Below are 20664 nucleotides of genomic sequence, written 5' to 3' on the forward strand. Positions count from 1 at the left end.
AAAGGAAAATACTACTTCCTGGACTCTCTTTTTTGTTTCCTTCTGTACAAATGTTTGCTATTTGAGTATATTATAGATTAGTAGCAATTTGCAATTGAAAATTATATACAATTATATATAACTATTTATTTACTTGTGCTCCCGTGAGGTTTTCTCTCTTTTCTTTGCATTGTTTGGTACTGGAGCACCCTTTCCTTGTGTTTATTTAAATTGTATACATACAGACCTGCTCAAATTGTTTGGCTTGCTTTATATAATCCAAATATTCCAAAATGTACAGAAGTTTATATAGTTGGTAAATTCATGTTCTTTTAGAACAAATTAGTTACCCGTGCCGGCCTGTACATGGGCAAAATCAGCAGCAGCCCGTACATGGGCTTTCTCTGTGGTGGCCCCTACCCTACGGAATGGCCTGCCAGAGGTCAAGAGAGCCCCCACCCTCCTGGCTTTCCGCAAACAATGCAAAACTGAATTATTCAAAAAGGCCTTTTTTCTCAGCCAAGAGGGTGGTATTATAGGAAAGGGATCTCAAATGTTTCACTAATGAGTTAGAAACTATAGAATTTACCATTATGTTGCCTTACATATTATCTGTTGCTTTAAATATGTACTCCTATATCCTACCTGTGCTTTATGTTGTTCAGTGTAAGTCCTGGAATTGATTGTGTTCTGTTTCAGCAATACCTCAACCCCATACTGGATCCTTGCTAATACTCTATCTTTGTAAACTTATATTCTTTTACCCCATGACATTGTTTATGGAAATGTTCTTGACACTGTATGGAAATGCCTGCCCTTGTCCTTGCCACTAATTGTACTGATCTCACACTATGTAATCCACCTTGAGTCTCTGGGATAAAGGCGGAATATAAATAACATAAATAAAATAATAAATCCATCTCCTCATCTGAACTCACACACCTGAAACTCATAAAAATGGGAGGTGCTTGTGCTTTTCGATTGGGTGTTAGTTTAGGAACTCTTCAACACCTAGGCAATTTAAACATATAGCTATCCAAATGCTATTTATTTCCAAATTAGCTGAAAAGACTCATCTTAAAATGCACTAGCACAAATCCAGCAACTCTTTGCAGACATAAGAGTTCAGATGCCCACAAAGATTTTCCCAATCTTCAGAAGCATCCTCCTTTTTAATGCTGGGGACATGTGGAAAGAAACACACATTGAAAATGGTATCCCATATAAAAGGCTGAAGCAGTTTGCAGCATGTGCGAGGGATCCTTGAGTACATTTCAGTTGCAAATCTGTGGCAAGTCCTGTTGAAATCGATTTCCAAGTCGTGTGTGTAGAACAAATTGAGGCGACTTTATTACAATTTAAACGGAATTAAGCATATTTCTACAATGTACATCTCTTTGGCATCCCATCACAATCAATAGACAGTTCCAGAATGATGTATTGTCGAAGGCTTTCACGGCCGGAGAACGATGGTTGTTGGGGGTTTTCCGGGCTGTATTGCCGTGGTCTTGGCATTGTAGTTCCTGACGTTTCGCCAGCAGCTGTGGCTGGCATCTTCAGAGGTGTAGCACCAAAAGACAGAGATCTCTCAGTGTCACAGTGTGGAAAAGATGTAGGTCATTTGTATCTACTCAGGAGGGGTGGGGTTGAGCTGAGTCATTCTGTAAGAGTTTCCCAGGGTGTGGAATGCTAATGGCGGGAGGCTTCACTGTATCCTGAGGAGGTTCTTTTGCATATGGAATGATTTGAAAGCTGAAGCTTAAGTATCTGGGTCTTGTAAACATGTATTCATCAGTGTTTCCCAGATTTCTGACAGCAGAGGGAAACCTTTTTCTAAATTTAAAGTTCACAATTGTAAAGTCTTAGAATTACTCCTTCGCAAGGACAACTACTTATTGTGTTTCAGTTTCACTATTCTAGATGCCCCTCTCTTTGAGAAAAAGTGGAAGTCCAAAAAGGTTACTCATGCACTTAATGGTCATAGTTCTCTACCTAGGTTCACAGCCAACATTTACAGTACTATCCTAAGAGGTATTCCAGTCTAAGCCTACTGAAGTCACTGGGCTTAGACTGGAGTAACTCTGCTTACAACTGCACTGTTATTTATTTTTATCCCACCTTTCTCCCCAATGGGAACCCAAAGTGGTTTACATCATTTTTCCTCACAACCACCATGTGAGATAGGTTAGGCTGAGAGTGTGACTGACCCATGGTTACCTGGAGAGCTTCCATGGCACAGCAGAGATTCAAACCTGGGTCCACCAGACCATAGCCTGACATTCTATCCATTATACCACACTGGCTCTCCATGTTGAAGATAATAATCCATTTTCTATTTTCTTTGCAATTCTACATTTAGTCAATGAACATTTCTTAATTCCTTGTCTTCAAATACTGAATTTTCAATCCGTTTTAGTACTTAATATTTTGCTTAAAACAACTATCATAGAAACCATGTTTACATAAGCATGTTAACTTAAGTAGAAAACAGCAAACATGACAATATAATCTCCTAAATCACCAGAACATCCCTGTGAAATGCTGGTACGTGACACCTTTCTCACAGAACAAAATCCGAGACTTGGAGACTATGACTGACTTCTGATCATCATCCGAATCTATAGCTAAGTCCAGTCTTGATCTCGAAGCTAAAATTTCTGGGGAGTCACAGGTACTCTTGCAGCAGGAATTTTCTGAAAACTCACATTGTACTTGAAATTTTTACTGCATTAGACTACAGTATGAAGCCAAAACAGTTCCCCAGCACAACACCCGTCTCTTTTCCTTTGTGCCTTCTTAACATAGCAGCCCTGATGTTTGTGTTGTTACGGCAGTTTATTCTACACAGCTAGAATCATCTTACGCTGCTGGGCTCCATAGCTGCTGATGTGGCAAAAATATATGTTAAGATCAGGTTGGTGACACCTTGAAACTGGTGAAGGATTTGTCATAATGGGCTCCTTACTTCTTGCCCCAAATTATCTTTGTCATGGCTGAAGTACATCTGTGGCATAATAAGGTTCAGTGCAAAACAGAAATATGATTTATCCCTTACATAAGAAAAAAGTAATATGGTATTATATGCCATGACATATACTGCTCTTGCATAATTCATTCAGAGAGCCAATGAAGAGCTGTTTGAGTTCTTCCAACATAGATTAACAGGACAGCTCTACAACTGCAGTCATGACATCCTAAAATCAGGCCCAGTCCACGGGCCCTGACCTTCTTTGATTCAAATCAAAGAACACTCACACAACAGGGCAACATCCACACATACTAGTCATTTTTATCCCATTGTGCTATAGCAAACCATTACAACTGGATTGGCTTGCCCCCACAAAAAAAGTAACAGTTGTGAGTGGTTGCAGTGATAATGCAACAGCCAATTTTTATTTATGTATTTATTTTATTTATAGTCTGCATCTCTCGCTGGAACTCAGTGATATCTGGTTACATCCTAGAATGCTTTCTGTTGGACACTGGAGAGACTTTGCATGTCTAGCTTTCAGTTTCAGAAATTTAATCAAGAAAACAAAACCAAAAAAAGTTAAAAATTAAAACAAAATTACACTTGCATCTGCCTACATTTGCTACGCTGTTAAGATGCATCCCAGTTTTCAGTTTGTAAATGTAATGCCTGTTTAAAAATGTGTGTATGAACGTAATTAAGGAAACACTCATAAAAAGTTATTGTAACCAGTCCTGGACTTATTTACATCTTATTCAGGATCCTTGATTAGACAAAATGGTCTTGCTGACTAAGAAAGCAAAATGTTGGTACATGAGTAAGAACAGTATCACAGGAGGAAGTAAATAAGAATTGGAATGGACTTTTTAATTGTACTGTTAGAATCTCTTTAACTATATGGATTCTGGTAACAGTACTTAAATTAAGATTGCAACTTGTAGTATATATCCTCTGTCTTCAGAAGTAACTTTAGATTGTGTTTGATGGCTGAAATGGATCAGTCACCTGAACACTCCTTTCCCGTGGACTTCTCCAGCGCATTCCAGTAGTTCAGCAAGTCACGAGCTTTGACATCATGGCTTGTCACAATTTTCTTAAAGCGGCACACAGAAAATCTGACTCCTTCTGGGAAGAATGTTTGCTTTGAATGGAGTTCTTCTGGTATAATACTGAGTTCAGCAAGGCATAGACCTATGAAAACATCTTCCAGTTTAATGAAAAGGATATTTTCAGAAACATTATATACCTGACTAGCAACATCAGTAGAGAAAACATAACCAGTCCCTGAACAAAAAGGAGGGTAATCATTCCCAGGAAATTCATAGTAACTCACATACCACTTGCTGAAAAATTGTCGTATTGGATGCTCATTCAGTTTTAAAAAACCAGTAAAGAATCTCGACGTTCTATTTTTCTTTAAAAGGAGCTCCGTCAGGTAGTAGGGATTGACAAACATATCAGAGTCAGTTTTCATGACAAAGCTAGACTGTGGACAGAACTTGTGAACCCACTCAATGCCCATCATGGTCTTTAAGGTTAAATTGTAATAGGAATCTATAAAATCCTTTTGGATGATGTCTCTATATTTTTGGCTTTCAGCAGTAATAACAATCTGATTGCTAGGATCCAAAGTAATGCCCAGAAGAAAAAGTGTCACAATGCGTTTGTCAGCAATGGATTTTTCTTTGCCCCATGTGTCACGGATAGCCATCCGGGTGTTTGACTGGCTTTCAGGTGACAATGTTACAAGAATTACCAGGAATGGAGAGTTCCTACTGCAATCTATATGTGGAAGATGCAAAAAATGTCCACTATCCCTTTTAAATGAAATGTTCCTGTTTGTTTGACAGAATATACAAATTCCAATGGAAGTCAGCTTGTAAAATAAACATAATCCAGCAGAGAACAAAAACAAATTGAAAACAAACATTTTTCTCAGTCTCTTGGAAGTCATCTGAAAGAAAAGAAGGACAATGGTATAAGGACTAGTAAACTGAGGACTGATTCACACATCTCTGAGAGTGGCACCTATTGAAACAAACTGTAAAGGAAAGATGACAGTCCTACAGTGAAGGACATTTGCAAACTGGAAAGCTGAGCTTTTAATAAGGACCGCAGCTGCAACTGATTAAAATTGTTTAGAATGTAATAGATGTCAGGAATGAGAAGGCCTCCTAGCCTTGAAGGTGCCTGGTCCCTCTGCCTACCAAGTTGCAACTGAGTACTGGAATTTCAGCATAAGAGCTGTGTTGGTGATTTGCTTTTTTGGAATAGTTTTGAACAAGGAAACTAGATCTCTTTTCTTACCTTATATGTTAACACAGGAAGCTGTCTGTCCACATGTTATCGGTTGGATCCAGCCACTTTTTTTTTTTTGCTCAATTTCACCCCATTCATTCCCCTCCTTGCTATAGCTCCTGTCCGCTATGACTTTTACATATATGTGTCCCAAGATCCCCAGCACAGCCTTTCTGGTGACCGAAGGAAAACCGATCCTCCCTTTTTCACCAACAGAAAAGCTGGCTGGATCCAACCCACTATTAAATAACCACCTTGTTATCACATGGGAAAACTGATGAACAGAGAAGGTGCTATAAAAGCCACATATACTCTTTATACGATTAAGTTTTCAGTTTATCATACAGGGAATAATTCCACATACATCTCCTTACCTGAAAATGGCATGCTTCAAAAATTATTACTTCAAAAATTAAGGTGTGCATTTACTGCTAATTGGCAGGAGGTGGTGGGATAAAAGTACCCAATAAAGCGCTTAGGTTATGACTTGATACTTGGCTTATTGGGGAGGTAAACGGCCCACAGGAACATGAACCATTCTTGTCCTGGACCACAACCATACAAGGATTTATAAGCTACATCAGCAGCTTGTTAATAAACAACTTACACTCTATTCATTAAAAAAAACCCTTGGCCTAATTTCTCCTTGTTTTGTTCCTTTCTCATGTAACAGAATCAAAGGCTTCATGAAATACTAAGATTGTTATTTAGTGGAAATGATTCCATTATATCAATATGTACAAGGTTTTACTGACTGTATAAAGATGTAATTAACCTTGTTTTAACTAGCTATTATGGATAAACAAAAATCTTTGTGTAGCCACATCTCTTATACTTACAGAATGGTTGAATTTAGAAGGAAAGCTTGCGTGCCAGGGGAGAATCTGATGGCATCCAGAAGTATTCCAATGAGGTCCAGATAAATTTTACTCCCATAAACTAAACGTTTTCCAAAACAAAGAATGGGCAATTCTCTGTGTAAATGGGCAATTCTTTGTGTGAATGTTTTATCTAAATTGAATATGCAACACCTTTTCTAGTGTGTTTCCACCTGGGAACAGGCTTGTATAGTTTTCCCATTGCTACTGTCACTGCCTATACAATGCAGCAGCAATGGGGCTTCAACACAATCGGTTTCCCTACAGTTTTCCTGCCCCAGTCCCCCAGAAGTGGTCATTCCTCTTCCCCTGGACGACTGGGCCTTTTACGTTAAAAAAAATCCTGGCAATTGAAAAATGTTACATTGGTATAACAACATGTCACACAGGTTCTCTGAATTTCTAATCTTCATTTTAAAAAGTAAGTCTCTAGCCCTTCCCATTGCAGAGATATGACTTTCCCTTTTTATCTCCACCATAGAACAGGCTAGAGACTTACTTTTTAAAAATGAAAGCTAAGAAGGAATTCAGAGAACCTGTAACACAAATTATGTTATATAGCTATGACACCAATTGCCATTTTAAAAAAACCCTTTAACTCCCCCTGGTGGCTGCTGGAGGAAATGGCCACAAAAGAACAGTGTCAGGAAAAATGGCTGACGTGATGTGAGAAAGACAATGCAAATTTTCCCACACACACTGCAGCCATCCAGGCTTTACTACAATCTTTCCCAAAACTTTGTAGTGAAGCAAATTTGTGAAACATCAGAAAAAAGCTGGAGAACTCCAGGAAGTGCATAAATGCACTACAATGCTATGGGAAAGCAGAAAAAATACCTGTTTCCGAACTGCATTGAATCGAGGGCATTTCCTATGCGTTTATTTTCATTTCTGATTGTTTTTTCTCTTTCCCCCTGAATGGGGAAAAGTTCTAGGAAGACTTTTGAAACTCAACTTCAAAGCAGCAGTTATGAATCTTCAGACTGAGGCTGAATCACAGTGACTCACTGCACAGCTCACTAAGCTGCTAACGCAGGCCTGCGCAACTGGTTGCCCACCAATCCTAGTGTAATCCAGCAGCCAGGCCTTTCAGCTTGCCAGGTGCTTTACAGTTTCCTTGGTATTTCCAATCCCAGATAAACCAGAAAAAATTAAGAGATAGGTCAGATCCTTGTTAGACTCTCAGGGCTAGTGGGCTACATAATTAGCTGGGCAGCATTGATGATATTGTGCTGGAAAGTCTATCAGATAAAAGAAATACAAAGCTCTTTGGGGTGGGTTGCCAGGTTGTAGCTAGCACGGGCAGCAGGAGTTCTGGGAACAGGAACATGGTGGGGTAATGTCAGACATGATATCATGTCATTTTAGGAATTACTGGAAATGCTATGGTTTTTCCATAGAGTTTCCAGTGATTCCTAGAGCAACATGCCATCGCTTCTGAATTTTCCCTCGAAGTGACATCATGCCACACACAACACCAGCATTAAAAAAAAATTCTCCCACTGCCACTCCAAGCAAAGGTTGCTCAGAGGCCTGGCAACCCTAGGGCAAAAGGTTGACATTGTAGACCTCTCAGGCAATTATTTTATTTTTGATGTATTGTCGAAGGCTTTCACAGCCGGAGAACAATGGTTGTTGTGGATTTTCTGGGCTGCATAGCCGTGGTCTTTGCATTGTAGTTCGTCAGGAACTACAATGCAAAGACCACGGCTATACAGCCCGGAAAATCCACAACAACCATACTTTATTTTTGCTGATTCCCAGAGCCACTTGGCATTGTGCAGATGAACACAGGCATAATCAGAGTCCCTTGGTGGCTTGTACGCTTCACTTCAACTGCCATGGCACAACATTTTTTCGAACTATTTTGGGAGTGCCTTGAGAAGGACGCAGCAGTCAAATTAGACTATCTTCTTTCAAATACAAAGCTAAGGCACACTCTAAAATATGAAAACCACTGAATTGGCCTTTGGCTCCTGCTACAAAAAGAGATTTGTGGCACTTCAAAGTTCTTTATGAAATAGTAGTACATTTATTAACACTTTATCCACATCTTTGACTGAATCATCTGATTGCCTATATGTTACTTTCAAGAAACTGAATATATTTTAGTGAAGTGATTATCCTTGATAAAAATATCTCTGTAATACTCAAGTATTACATGAAAAAAGAATACATTTTAATTGTAAAAGCATGTATTACTTGTGGTAACTCCCACTAAATTTCTCCCTTTACTTAATATAATAATTAAACCTTTGATATGATATGACACGAAATGAAATTATTAGGCACAGAACCATTCAAAAAAAGAGCTGTTAAATGGCTCAGTTCCCACAGAACTTCACATAGATTATGGCTGCATAGCTCTAACTTCAGATGTGTGAGCCAATTCAGCTTGAATGTGTCCCATTAGTCTACATAGCCAACAAACACTGACAAACAATTAAGTCCATAAGTATTTTAGAATGAGCCCCATTGGCTGGCTTATACAAGCATGCATCAAGTAATGAATTTGCACCAGCAAATGATGATGTGCATGTGTGTATGTTGAATGGAACAAAGAGAATTTTTGCAGAAAATAATCTGAGGTTGCTTGTTCATAACTTGATTGCAGAGATGATCACACATCTGTAGGGTTGCTGCTCCCCCAGTGGGGGTGAGAGATCCCCTGGACCCACCCTCCACTCCCCACTATCATTCACCTAGCTGGCAAGAGGAAGAGGCAGGGGAATGCCTCCCAGGGTGCACTCCCAGTGTGGTGCAACGACGTCACTTATAGGAGTAACATCACTGCACAGGCTACAAGAGTGCTCCCACGCTTTGTGCTGGGCTGAATTGGACCCCAAACAGGCCGATTCTTTAAGAATTGGCCTAACGCAAAGCACAGGAGCACTCCTGCAGCCTGTGTGATGACATCACTCCAGGAAGTGGCATCATCACACCGTGCTGGGCATGCACATGCATGAAGACCTCCAAAAGGTGAGCATTGGGTTCCCCACCCTCCACCCAGATGGTAAGGGGACCTCGCAATCCTACACATCTGAACCATCCCTTGATCTCAAACAAAAAACCATGATTCATATGAACAGTAGAAAAAGCAGGTGCAGTCCTTTCAGTCTTAATCTTCTAATTATTAATTTGTGTTTCCTTTTAAAGGTATTTTTACTTAAGTCCTTATTTTTACCAAATGCAGCCTCTTGTATCCAGGCATATTAGCAGGATCCACCTCATGAGTGCAGCTGCAAAAGCTAAGCTAAAGTATACAAGTCTGGCCATACTGAACATCTGACTTACCCAAGGGATCCCAGGGAGGGAAGGCAGCATAGTATAGGCCAATCTTGTCATATCTCAAAACCTAAGCAGAGTCAGTTCTTAAGTGAGTGACCACCAAAGAAAACTGCAGAGGAAGGCACGAGCAAACCACCTCTGCTTCGCACTTGTCTTGAAAGCTCCTTGCTGGGGTCACCATCAGTCGATTATGACTTGACAGCACATACACAAACACAAGGGATCACATGGTGAGGCTACTGCTGAGCCTGTTGGAGCATTCTACTTTCTGAATCTGAAATCGGAAACTTGATGGCAAAATCGTCTTCACTGTTTTTCAGGCAAGCAGATCTGGAAAAGACATTTTAAAAATATTGGTCAGTAATTAGATTTTGGCAGGAGCTATTTTCAGGATCAACTTCTCAAAGTGGCCAGTACACTAGCCTCTTCTGTCCTTCTCCTCACTACTGAAACCAAAACAATGGCTTTTTCTGTTTCACTTTACCACCCTTGCTTTGAGTGTTTGGAGTTTACCAGAAAGATGTCAAACGCAAGAAGTATTTTCCTTTTGCCTGTCTTCAACCCACTGGCAATTAATTTCAAGGGGTGTCCTCAAATTATCATGTTATGGGAATGGAGAAAAACTTTTATTTAATCCACTTTCTCCATACCAAGCACAAACCACTATCATGCCTTCCCTTAGTCCTCTTCTTTCTTAAAGTAGTGTGGCTTAGTGGCTAAACAGTAGGATTGGGATTAAAGAGGCCCAAATTCAACCCCACACACAACCATTATGCTCACTGTGTCAGTCACTCTCAGCTTAGTTTATCTCATAAAATTACATGATGATAAAATAGAGATGGGGAGATTCATATATGCTACTTTAAGCTCCTTGCAGGGATGAAAAGATTGTATGTGTACAACCAATATGCCAGAAATCCTCTAAGGAAAGGTGATCCAATGCCTTAATAATTTGGGTTCCAAGGAATTTCTTCCAGTGGGAAAGGAAAGGTCCTTCTGCGAGAGGAAGGCGGCATAGCAAACAGATTAATAGAATCCAGCCCTGATATATCATATCTAGTATCTGTTGTATCCATCAGGATAGACTAGGAGGGAGCCTGGGAAAAGGGCCCTGCCTCCAAGTCTGCCCTGCCCTGCCCTGCCCCCCAAGGATGGAGAAAAAGCCAGCCCTATGCAGCTTGACTGCCCAGAATCTCCTTTGGTGTGCAATGCTTAGCCACATGCTTCCTTCCCTACCCAGAATGGGGCTTGGCAGGTCTGCACATGGTGAAGGAGACACTGGCCTGGCTAAGCCCTGTAGAGCACACTCATGCCTCCTTCCCCATCCGGTACAGGGCAAGGGCTATTGTCTTGCCATGGAACCAGCCCCACCTGAGGCAAGGACCACCTGTTACTGGACGTGAGGTGACTTGGTCCAGGGGAGCAAACTCTGGCCATCGACCTACCAGGACTTTTCCCAATGCCCTTAATGGCCAGTCAGCCCCCACATCCACTCACATGCTTCTTCACACTCTCAAAGAACTGCAACAGATTAGTGAAGGACTTTTTTGCAGCAGCCATATTGATTCTTTCTTACCAAGGCTTATTCTTCTAGGTTTAAAGCTAACTCTCTGAACCACAAGTGACAAAAGGCACAGATTGGACACTTGTCAGCTTCCCTCAAGTTTTGATGGGAAATGTAGGCAGCTTGGCGGAATGTTGGACAAGTGACAGTTGAAAAGTCCGTTGGACAGCAGTAAGAGAGCGAATCTGCGATACCAGGATGCCTACATTTCCCATCAAAACTTGAGGGAAGCAGACAAGTGTCCAATCTGTGCCTTTTGTCACTTGTGGTTCTGCTTACTTTCATAATAGGCTGTATTCAGCAGAAAATTTCAGATGATCAAATTAACTTAAAAAAAATAGTGAACACCCCTAAAACGGACTTTGAATGTCTGCTAGACTCGCCAACGTTTTCTGGCAAAGCTCTTATTTCCAAACTATGTAATATCCTACTCTCTAACCAAAAGGTCACAACACTAAAATATCAAGCTAAATGGTTTCAAGATTGTCAAATAGCTCAAACAACAGAAAAGTGGAAGCTGATATGGTCCTCAAAAATATTTAATTCTAAAACAGTGGTAACTAAATTACAGACGTATAAGATAGTCAACAGGTGGTATTTGACCCCTAAAAAGTTGTCCCAAATCTCATCATTGGTCTCGCCCCAATGCTGGAAGGGATGTGGTGAGGGAGGTAATTTCTCTCACTGTTGGTGGAAATGCCAATTCTTGGAGGAATTTTGGAAGAAAGTTCTTAAAGAAATCCAAATAATGACAGGCTATTCCATTCCTTTGTCACCAGAAATCATTTTCCTTGATCAATGGGAAATAAACCTGGTCCACATTCCTTTGATACGTAGAGACCTTATAGCAACCCTATTGGTTGCTGCAAAGAGTGCCATTGCGACCTTATGGAAGTCTAAGCAAGTCCCAACGATTGAAAATTGGCTCACAAAAATTTGGGATCATTTTATCTCTGAAAAACTGGCTGATAAGATTTATCAGGCAGAGCATTTTCCATATAGTACAAATTTTGTGGAGAAGTGGTTTCCATTTTTTGAGTATCTAGAAAGTAACAGTTCTCATCCAGGTCTAAAGTTCTTTCAGGTTTAGAATATGTTTAAAATATTTGTGAATTTCTGTATTTCATCACTTTGCAAACTTTTTCATAGTTATGTACTAGTTATCAACTCTCTCAGAAATTTTGTAATTATGAAAGTCTGACAGTTTGAAATTTTTGGAATGTTGTAATTTTGAAACTGGGAATTTTAAAAGTTTGGAATTTTGTAATTTGTTAGTTGTATTTTACATTGTACAAATTCTATTTAATCATTGTATGGAGAATAAGTATTATCAATTACAAATTTTTAAAAAAACAATTCCACTTAGACTAGAGCTCTAGCACAAGTGAAAACGCAAGAAAAAGACCACAACAGTTGATTATGCTAAATCAAACTTACTATACGTCCAGTTAGGTTTCTGCTTGCACAAGATTATACAATCAGTTCCTGAGCACTATAATATAGAGAGAGGAAAGCACTAGGGCCGTCGTCACACGGGCTTTTATTTAGCGCTAAAATGGCGCTATTTCCCGGCAAACACCCACCTTATTCCAACACTGTAGCGATTTTCTCTCTTCTGCTTTGTGCTTGATAGTCGCGCTATTTTGTGCCTCAGTGTGAATGCCTCACATCGATGTATTTCGCCTCGCAACGTCCTATGCCCTCCCTTCAATCCCAGAATCCATTTCTTCCTGCGACTCCCCTTTTTTTAATTTTATTATGTCCTTATAACGCCATAACGACATAACACAATGCAAATTTTCTGCTGAAGTAAAAATGACTCAGTCGCCATGGCAGAGTCTTCAGCGATAGGGATCACGTCAGACAGGGAGTTTTCTGCGGGCAAAGGGCTATTTATATAATTTCAAAGTTGGAAAAACAAAAAGGTCGAAATGTTTTGCTCTAACAGAATGTTTATATGCTGTTATTCCGTTATAGCGGAATTAAACGCCAGAATAATTTTTAAAAAGGGGGGGAGGAGCTGCTTCTGCGCGGTTAGAGAGAACAGAACAGAGTGCTTCGGTGTGGACAGCTGGTGGCGCAAAGAGCCGTTAGGTGACCCAAAGAAACGTTACTGTGCCGATAACAGGTAGGACGCTATATGCTGTAAATTTAACGGAAGAGATGCCCGTGTGACGACGGCCTAGGTGTTGCACAAGATCTTGCACAAGCAGAACTGCACTAAGTCTGCTGATGTTTCTGACTGTGTATCACTGGATCTAAGCCATAGTTTTCTACCAATTTACACAAAACAGAGTTAGGTTAATGGGTACATGTTTTCCTAGTTACCTTTTTAAAAAATGGGCATCATGTTGACAACTTTTCAGTGCTTCACTAAGGAAGGTTTGTGTGCGTGTGCGTGTGCGTGTGCATGTGCGAGAGAGAGAGAATCAGCTCTAAAACTTCTCTCCTAATCTTTTCATCTTTGGTCTTCAGACAAACTCCTAGAAAAAAAAAACAGTTCAGGCATGGGTAGATGCCCAACATCTGCAGTGAAGATGTTCTAAAATGCTGTATTTTAATATTTATATCCACCAATTTTATTGTATATGAAATAATGTTTTAATGTTTTTAATCTTTATTTAAAAATCATATGTTGTTACACCCCCCTGAGCCTGTCTGATGGGGAGGGCGGTCTAGAAGTGTAATAAAATAATAATAACCCTCCAAGCATCCAGTAGATATTTGAACCTCTTAATTCTCCCTTTCAATTTCCTTTTAATTAATGACCTCTGTTTTGAGAAGTTTCCTGTTTTGAAATTAAATGTGACTGTGTTGAATCTTCTGAGCAATTTTCCACTTATGTGTTTGTTGAATGTGCTGAATCACTGTGGTCACTATTCTCAAACAATGTGATACCTACATTTTATATTTGATCCTTGGCATCACTCAGAATTAAGTAAAGCATCACCTTATTCTAAGTTCCATGATCAACTGTGCCAAGAAATGGTCATTTAATCCAACTAAACATTTTTATCTTCGCCACAGCCTGAATAAGCATTTACAGAATGTGACAATATCTGAAGTCACTCATTCTTTGATCAACTTTGTTTCACTGCCTCCCTGATTTCTTTCTCTATCTCAAGATCTCTCACAGGGTTTTGATCATTGCACTGTTAATGTTTTCAGTACTGTCACTTTCCGTGCAATCCTAAACAGAGTTACCCCAGTTTAAGTCCATTGAAATTAATGGGCTTAGATTGGAGTAACCCTGATTAGAATTGTACTATTTATGGCCTAATTTTTCTATCCAAAGCTTTTCTGAGGAGGAATTTGTTCCTCTTTTCTACTTTATTGCCATCTATCCTCTTTTTTGAAATATACAACACATCAGGCCCAAGTACATTCTTCCTTGTTTTTCCACCTTCTCATTTTTAAATGTGTTATTTTCTAATTACTAACATCAAAACTACAAACAGAAAAAGGAAAAAGGAAACAAGGGGAGAGGGAAAAAACAACATAAGAACACAGACTGCAACTACAAGTATTGAATTCCCTTCATAATACAATTATTTAAAGTTAAACTTTCTAATATGCTATTAGATTGGTAGATCTTATAAGATACAAACTACAGTCAGTATCAGGTCTTCTCCCCCCACCCCCCCACCCCCGTGTCTCGGTCTCAGTTGTCTTTGAACAGCTACAATAGCTGCGCTCACTCCCTCCTCCCCACTCCCCCCTTCAGATTCTGGATCTTCTTCTTGCTCGAACTCTTGATGATTAAGCACAAAATCCTTCAGCTGTACTTCCAATATTATCTTGTAGGCTTGGTCTTTATATCTAAACCAGATGCCTTCTGGAAATAACCATTTGTATTTTATATCACGCTTTCTCAGAAGAGCTGCAAACCTTTTATATTTGAATCTTCATTTCCGAGCTAAAAATGGAACGTCCTTCAATAGCTTAACCTTGTTGCCAAGAAAGTCCAAGTCCACGTTGGTCGAATTGTATAAAAATGGTGTCCCGAGTCTTCTTAGATGAAAAATCAATAATAATCTCATGAGGCAGCTGAAGCTTCATTGCATATTTTGAAGATGTCCAACGGACTTCCAGAATATCGCTTTTTAACTCTTCTTTAGTTGCCTTTGTGAACGACGCCAAAAGTTCCGACACCAAGTCCTTTAAATTTTCACTTTCCTCCTCCTTCACATTCTGTAAATGCAATACCGTCTGAGCACGATCCACTTGTAGTCCTATCAATTGATTCTCCAAAAGCTTTACTTCTTTGTTTGTAGCTCTCATGAGTGTTGCATTTTCACAAGCAGATTCCTCTCCCTCAAGTGCTACATCTTTAATGGTTTTCACTTCATTTTCAACTGAGCCAACCCTTTGTCCGATTTCGTTTAGCTTATCAACAAAGAGCTTCATAGCTTCAACGATCGACTGTTTAACCACCTCTTCAAGAGTCTCTCCCTTCCCCTGCAACATAGCCGAAACCAATTTGCCCACAGCCGGGCTCTGCTTTTTCGTCGCCATCTTAGGGGGGGGGGGAGTCCGCCAACTAAGTTCCAAAACTCAATGAAGGGGAAGATATCCGAGCCTTCTTAAGCTTCAACTCCCACCAATCCTTCGCATACGCTTAGAGTAACAGAAGGGATCCGCTTACTTGCAGGTTTTCACCTTAAATCTGCTTGTTGCCATTCTCCATGGCCCGGCAGCACGCGATGTGCTGCGCAAGTCTGCTGGCCTCCATAGGAGCAGACGGGCTATTTACCCCCTGGATCGACTTCAGGGGGCTCTTCCCGCAGCGCTCCGGACCCTGACCCCCTACCTGGGAGTCCTGGGGGTTAACCCTTGCAGGTCAACCACCCGGTCAGGCTGCTCGGCCGCTTCCTCCCGGACCTGCGGAGAGGAGCGTCCGACATGGCCGGGAAAACGAAACCGAATCCCTTGTTTTTCCACCTTCTTACAGCAAGTTCATGTTGTGCTTAAAGCAGGAAAAAATGTTCAATTAACAGTGCAATCCTAAGAAGAGTTTGGACTGACATAAGTTTGCTTAGGATTGCACTGCCAATCTTCAAGTTACTGGTTAATGAGAGGCTTGATTTTACCTTTAATTTAGCACCATTGTGACCAAATCCCACTGAAACCAATAAGTTAGACATAACTAAAGTTAAACATAATGGCTTTCAATGGAACTGCATTGGATTACAATTAACTTTAGTTGGGTAAGGTCCTGTGTTATTGTATCCACGCCTATTTCTCATTTTATCTCTGAAGGGCCTGTAACATAAATATGTGCTAGATCATCCACTATCACCCCATTCATACCAGAACCATGGCTTCTACTGGAAAGAGAAATATTTCTATACAGGACCCAGGACTTGTTGTTTTTCAGCAAATTTCAAATTTGTTTCAATAGTAAATGAAACCTTTGGTGCAAGGGAAGATGCTTTTGTTTCTCCAGTCCCTGCCTGAGTTCTTATGGTTCGCAATATGTTGGTTTTCTGTGACTTTGAGTCAATACTGTTCTGCTTTGCAGTGCAATCCTAACCACAGTTACACCCTTCTAAAACCACTGAAGGCAACAGGCTTAGAAAAGTATAAATTTATTTAGGATTACATTTATTTAGGATTACATTACTTTAATTAGGATTACTGCTAGACTTCCATCCTGCATGCCAAAGGCACAGAAAATATTGACCCATTTCCACCACATCACAGATTCCAAGGCAGAGCAGACATTCTTGTGCTGCAATACGAACTATTTCACATCCCAAGGATCTTTCCATACAGCAAGAGGGAGGAGAGTGCCCTCAAGTCATAGCTGACTTATGGTTTGGTGACCCCTGGTGGGGATTTCATGGCAGGAGACTAACAGAGGTGGTTTTGCCATTGCCTCTGCAACCCTGATCTTCATTGGAGGTCTCCCATCTAATTACTAATCAAGGCTGACCCTGCTTAGCTTCTGAGATCTGACAAGATTAGGCTCACCTGGGCTGTCCAGGTCAGGGTCCATACAGCAAGAGGATAATGATTTTACTAACTCAAAAGTGTAACAATAGGTTGCTAGCTCTGGCTTTGGAAGTTCCTAGAGATTTAGGGCACTGCCTTTGGAGAATGGAGTCTGGGGAGGGAAGGGAAGTCAGGCAGGATGTGATACCATAGAGTCCACCTTCCGAAGCTGCCATTTTCTCTAGAGAAACTTATATCAGTAGTCAGGAGATAATCTGTAATTCTGGGAGATCTCCAGGCCTTACTTGGAGGTAGGAATCCTATCTGTGGAGGGACTCCACTTGCTTCTTATGTTTGGTGTTGAGGCTGTAGTATTTCTGTGTCTACTAGTGTTCTGCTTTTCCCCTCTATATTTTAACATCTGGCCTGATGAAGAATTCTAGGGAACTTGAAAGCTTGCACGCTGCTACATGTCATTGGGTTGGTTCCAATAAAAGCATTACATTCTTGGGTCTCTGTGCATGAATAACGTGAATACAGCAAGACAGTGAATAGCAGAAATCACTCCAGCAGTTTGCATTTTTGACAGAGAATGATTTATTTCTACTTGGCCTCAGATGAAACAGCAGCAAGACTTGAAGTCCAGCAGACTTCTCCCTAAAACAAACACCCGCAGAGGTTTTTGCAGACCATTCCACTTACTAAGAACCATGTGGAGGTCTTCCTGATGTTGGGGACCATCAAGGATTTTTTTTAACACATCGTTTTAGACATTATTTTTCTTGTTTATAAGAGGTGGTTTTTAAAAGACTTTGTTCAGCCAAGCAGAGCTGTTATATTGTGGCACATTTAGAAAAATATGTATAGGTATGTCGGTCCTAGGACATGAAAGACTTTATGGCTATAATATCAATACAACATTGTAAAGATGAGTATTGAAGGCACTTTATCAGCAATTCGTTGTAGATAAAATCTCTCATATCTCTACCAACTTGGACTTCACTTTGAACAGTGACAGGGCGATTATTTGTTCAATTGTTTGGGATACTTTTCAGTTTTCTGAGGAAGTTGTCACAAACCTTGGAAAACTGAAGCCTACCACCTGCTTGCATGAATCTTGTGCAACACGCTGAGTCCCGGGGGCCTGGTTCAAATTCTAGAGTAGTATTCACAAATTCAAAATGTAAATCCAATTTATTTATTTAAATACAACAGAACACAACTGTGAAAAATGCTCCTAAACCTATCAATATTGGTTCACTAACCGGTGTCCCCAGAATGGAGTGCTACTCACAATCTACTATATAGAAGGCAGCAGTACTGTGGATTTGTCTAGAGGCCACACCTGGAACAGCTGAAACACTTCTTGTGAAGATGCTGGATAAATCCTCAAGCTTGTTTGTTGCCCTAGGAGCAGTTCCCCTTTCCTCCTGGCAAGAGGAAGTGGAGCAGCTCTATACCAGGGTGTTGACCTCAGGCCATCAATGAAGAGTTCAGCTGTCAGCAGTTCCTGCTCTTTGCTCATCCCAGCTTCTTCAGCTCTTCCTAGTCACTGCAGCTCTCCCAGGAAGAAGTGTTCAATTCTTCCACCTAGCAGTTTGAGCTCTGTGTCCTTTTAAAAAAAAATGTAATCCAAATCTTGGAAACAAACTTTGCCTTTCAGAGAGCACTACCTCTCTCTCTCTCTCTCTCTTTTGTCCTTCCAGCTAGCCAAGTCCTACATTATACCACCTTTCCTAGTCATGGCCCTTTCAAACGCATGCCCCATGAGTAGGCGTGCCATTCCCCTGCTGAGGGCAGGGGATCCCCTGCTCCCACCTCCTCCCACCCACCCCCACTTACCTGACCAGTGAGGGGGCGCACCTCCGGCCGCCCCCCCCCCATGGCACAGGTACACCCCTGGGCAGCGTGGTGCAATTTGGGTTGGGTTGTCCCCACTATGCGGATGACACTCAGTTAGGTCTTGTGCTTCCAGCCAAACCCAGAGGGGCTGTGGAAGCCCTGAACCAGTGCCTGGAGGCAGTTTTAGAATGGTTGTGGGCCAATAAACTGAATTTTAATTCTGACAAGACAGAAATGCTACTGGTAAGCAGGAAGTCTAATCCAAAAGTTAAGGTGTCACCCTTTCTGAATGGGGTTGTGTTCCCCTTGAAGTCACAGGTCCATAGTTTGGAGATGCTTGTCATGGGCTGGGCCAGCCCAAGCAGGGTGGTTCAAGTCCAAACCTTAAGGCCAAAGTCAAAGGGGAGTTCCAAGAGCAAAGCCAAGTCAAACCGGTGGTCAGAGCATGAGATAAAGCCAGGAGTGAGTCCAGAGTCCAAAAGCAAGGTCAGGCACAGTCCAAGGTCAGTCACCGATAGTGTCAGGTCCAAAAGCAGGCACGGGCAAGGTTCACGAAACACAGAGTGGTTGCAGGCAGTAGACACGTTGCTTCCACGCCCAGCAGTTCCTCCAGACTGGCTCTTATAGCCAGGCGTGGTTTTCAGCCAGCTGCTGGGGCTCTATCCTGCCACTAATCATCACTCTCCAGCAGCTGGCGTTGGCTCAAAAGGCGAGCACTGCACCGTCTCTCCTGCAGTTCCAGTCTCTGGCGCTGCCTGTGGCGTTCCTTGGGCGTGGGTGAACCTGGGGGGGGGGGTGGAGGCTCTTGGCTGCGCTGCACCTGTAGAAGTCCCTGGCTGAGCTTCCTCTGTAGTATTGGAGCTAGAGGGTGCTGGTGCCTCAGCTGCTGGCTGTAAGCTCTGATCAGCCAGCAGCTGTTGCTCCTGATTGCTGGCTTCTGCTGAATCAGGGCTAGGGCTGGCTACACAGGGCTCCTCTTCTCCTGAGGAGTCCTGGCTGGCTACACGAGGCTCCTCTCCTCCAGAGGAGACCTCACTCTCAGACTGGGCCATGACACCATCCCCCCTCCCAAGGCCCCCCCTCCTCTGTGGCCCAGGCAGCCCCGGTTTCTGAGGATACGCCCGATGGAATTGTCAGACTAGGCGGGGGGCATGGATGTTCACGGCAGGTTCCCATGAGCGGTCTTCCGGCCCATACCCCTTCCAGTCCACCAAGTACTGTACTTGCCCCCGCTGGCGACGTGAGTCTAGGATCTGGGCGACCTCATATTCCTCTTGCCCCTCGATGGTAATCGGAGGTGGAGGGGGTGGTGGCCCAGGATGGTGCGGGTCCGGGGGTGAAGCCGGGACTAGAAGGGACCGGTGAAACACAGGATGGATCGGGAGGGTTCATGGTAGTTGCAGGCGGTAGGCCACAGGGTTCACCTGGTCTGTGATCACGAAGGGTCCAAGGAACCGGGTATCTAGCTTTTTGGAGGGCCGTTGGCTGTGGATATGGCGGGTGGATAACCAGACCCGATCACCCACAGACAAGGGAACACCAGGTTGCCGTTTCCGATCCGCAGTCTCCTTGTAGCTTCCCTTGGCAAGCTGGAGTTGTTCCCGCAACAGCTCATGCATGGATTGGAGTTCCTGGAGGTGATCAGCAGCAGCTGGGATTCCCGACAAGGATGCCGTGCTAGGGAAGAAACGAGGGTGGTGGCCATAGTTTGCCATGAAGGGGGTCTGCTGGGTGGAGGAGTGCACTGCATTGTTATATGCGAACTCGGCCAAAGGCAGTAGAGCTAGCCATTCATCCTGTTGATGGTTTATGTAGCATCTCAGATATTGCTCCAGGGTTGCATTGGTGCGCTCGGTCTGCACATCAGATTGGGGGTGGTGTGCTGAGGATAAGTGGACTTGGGTGCCAAG

At 42.1% G+C, this 20664-nt stretch overlaps 1 protein-coding gene across 5 annotated transcripts in view; it reads right to left on the reverse strand.

Annotated features, from left to right (window-relative positions):
- Positions 1 to 1305: 1305 nt before the first annotated feature.
- The window catches only part of LOC129326753 (beta-1,3-galactosyltransferase 5-like), a 39368-nt gene continuing 20009 nt past the window's right edge, over positions 1306 to 20664 (reverse strand). For 4 of the 5 annotated variants that reach the window (XM_054975072.1, XM_054975070.1, XM_054975073.1 and 1 more), the window contains 2 exons: positions 9421 to 9744; positions 1306 to 4904 (listed from right to left, as the gene is read on the reverse strand). In XM_054975072.1, coding sequence (XP_054831047.1) covers positions 3948 to 4904; positions 9421 to 9471 — 1008 coding nt within the window. In that variant the 5' untranslated portion in view covers positions 9472 to 9744 and the 3' untranslated portion in view covers positions 1306 to 3947. Of the gene's footprint in view, positions 4905 to 9420; positions 9745 to 13306; positions 13462 to 20664 lie in introns of all 5 variants that reach the window. The other variant, XM_054975075.1, reaches the window with a different exon arrangement.

The sequence above is a fragment of the Eublepharis macularius genome, chromosome 3 (genome assembly GCF_028583425.1).
Source record: "Eublepharis macularius isolate TG4126 chromosome 3, MPM_Emac_v1.0, whole genome shotgun sequence".
Taxonomy (NCBI): domain Eukaryota; kingdom Metazoa; phylum Chordata; class Lepidosauria; order Squamata; family Eublepharidae; genus Eublepharis; species Eublepharis macularius.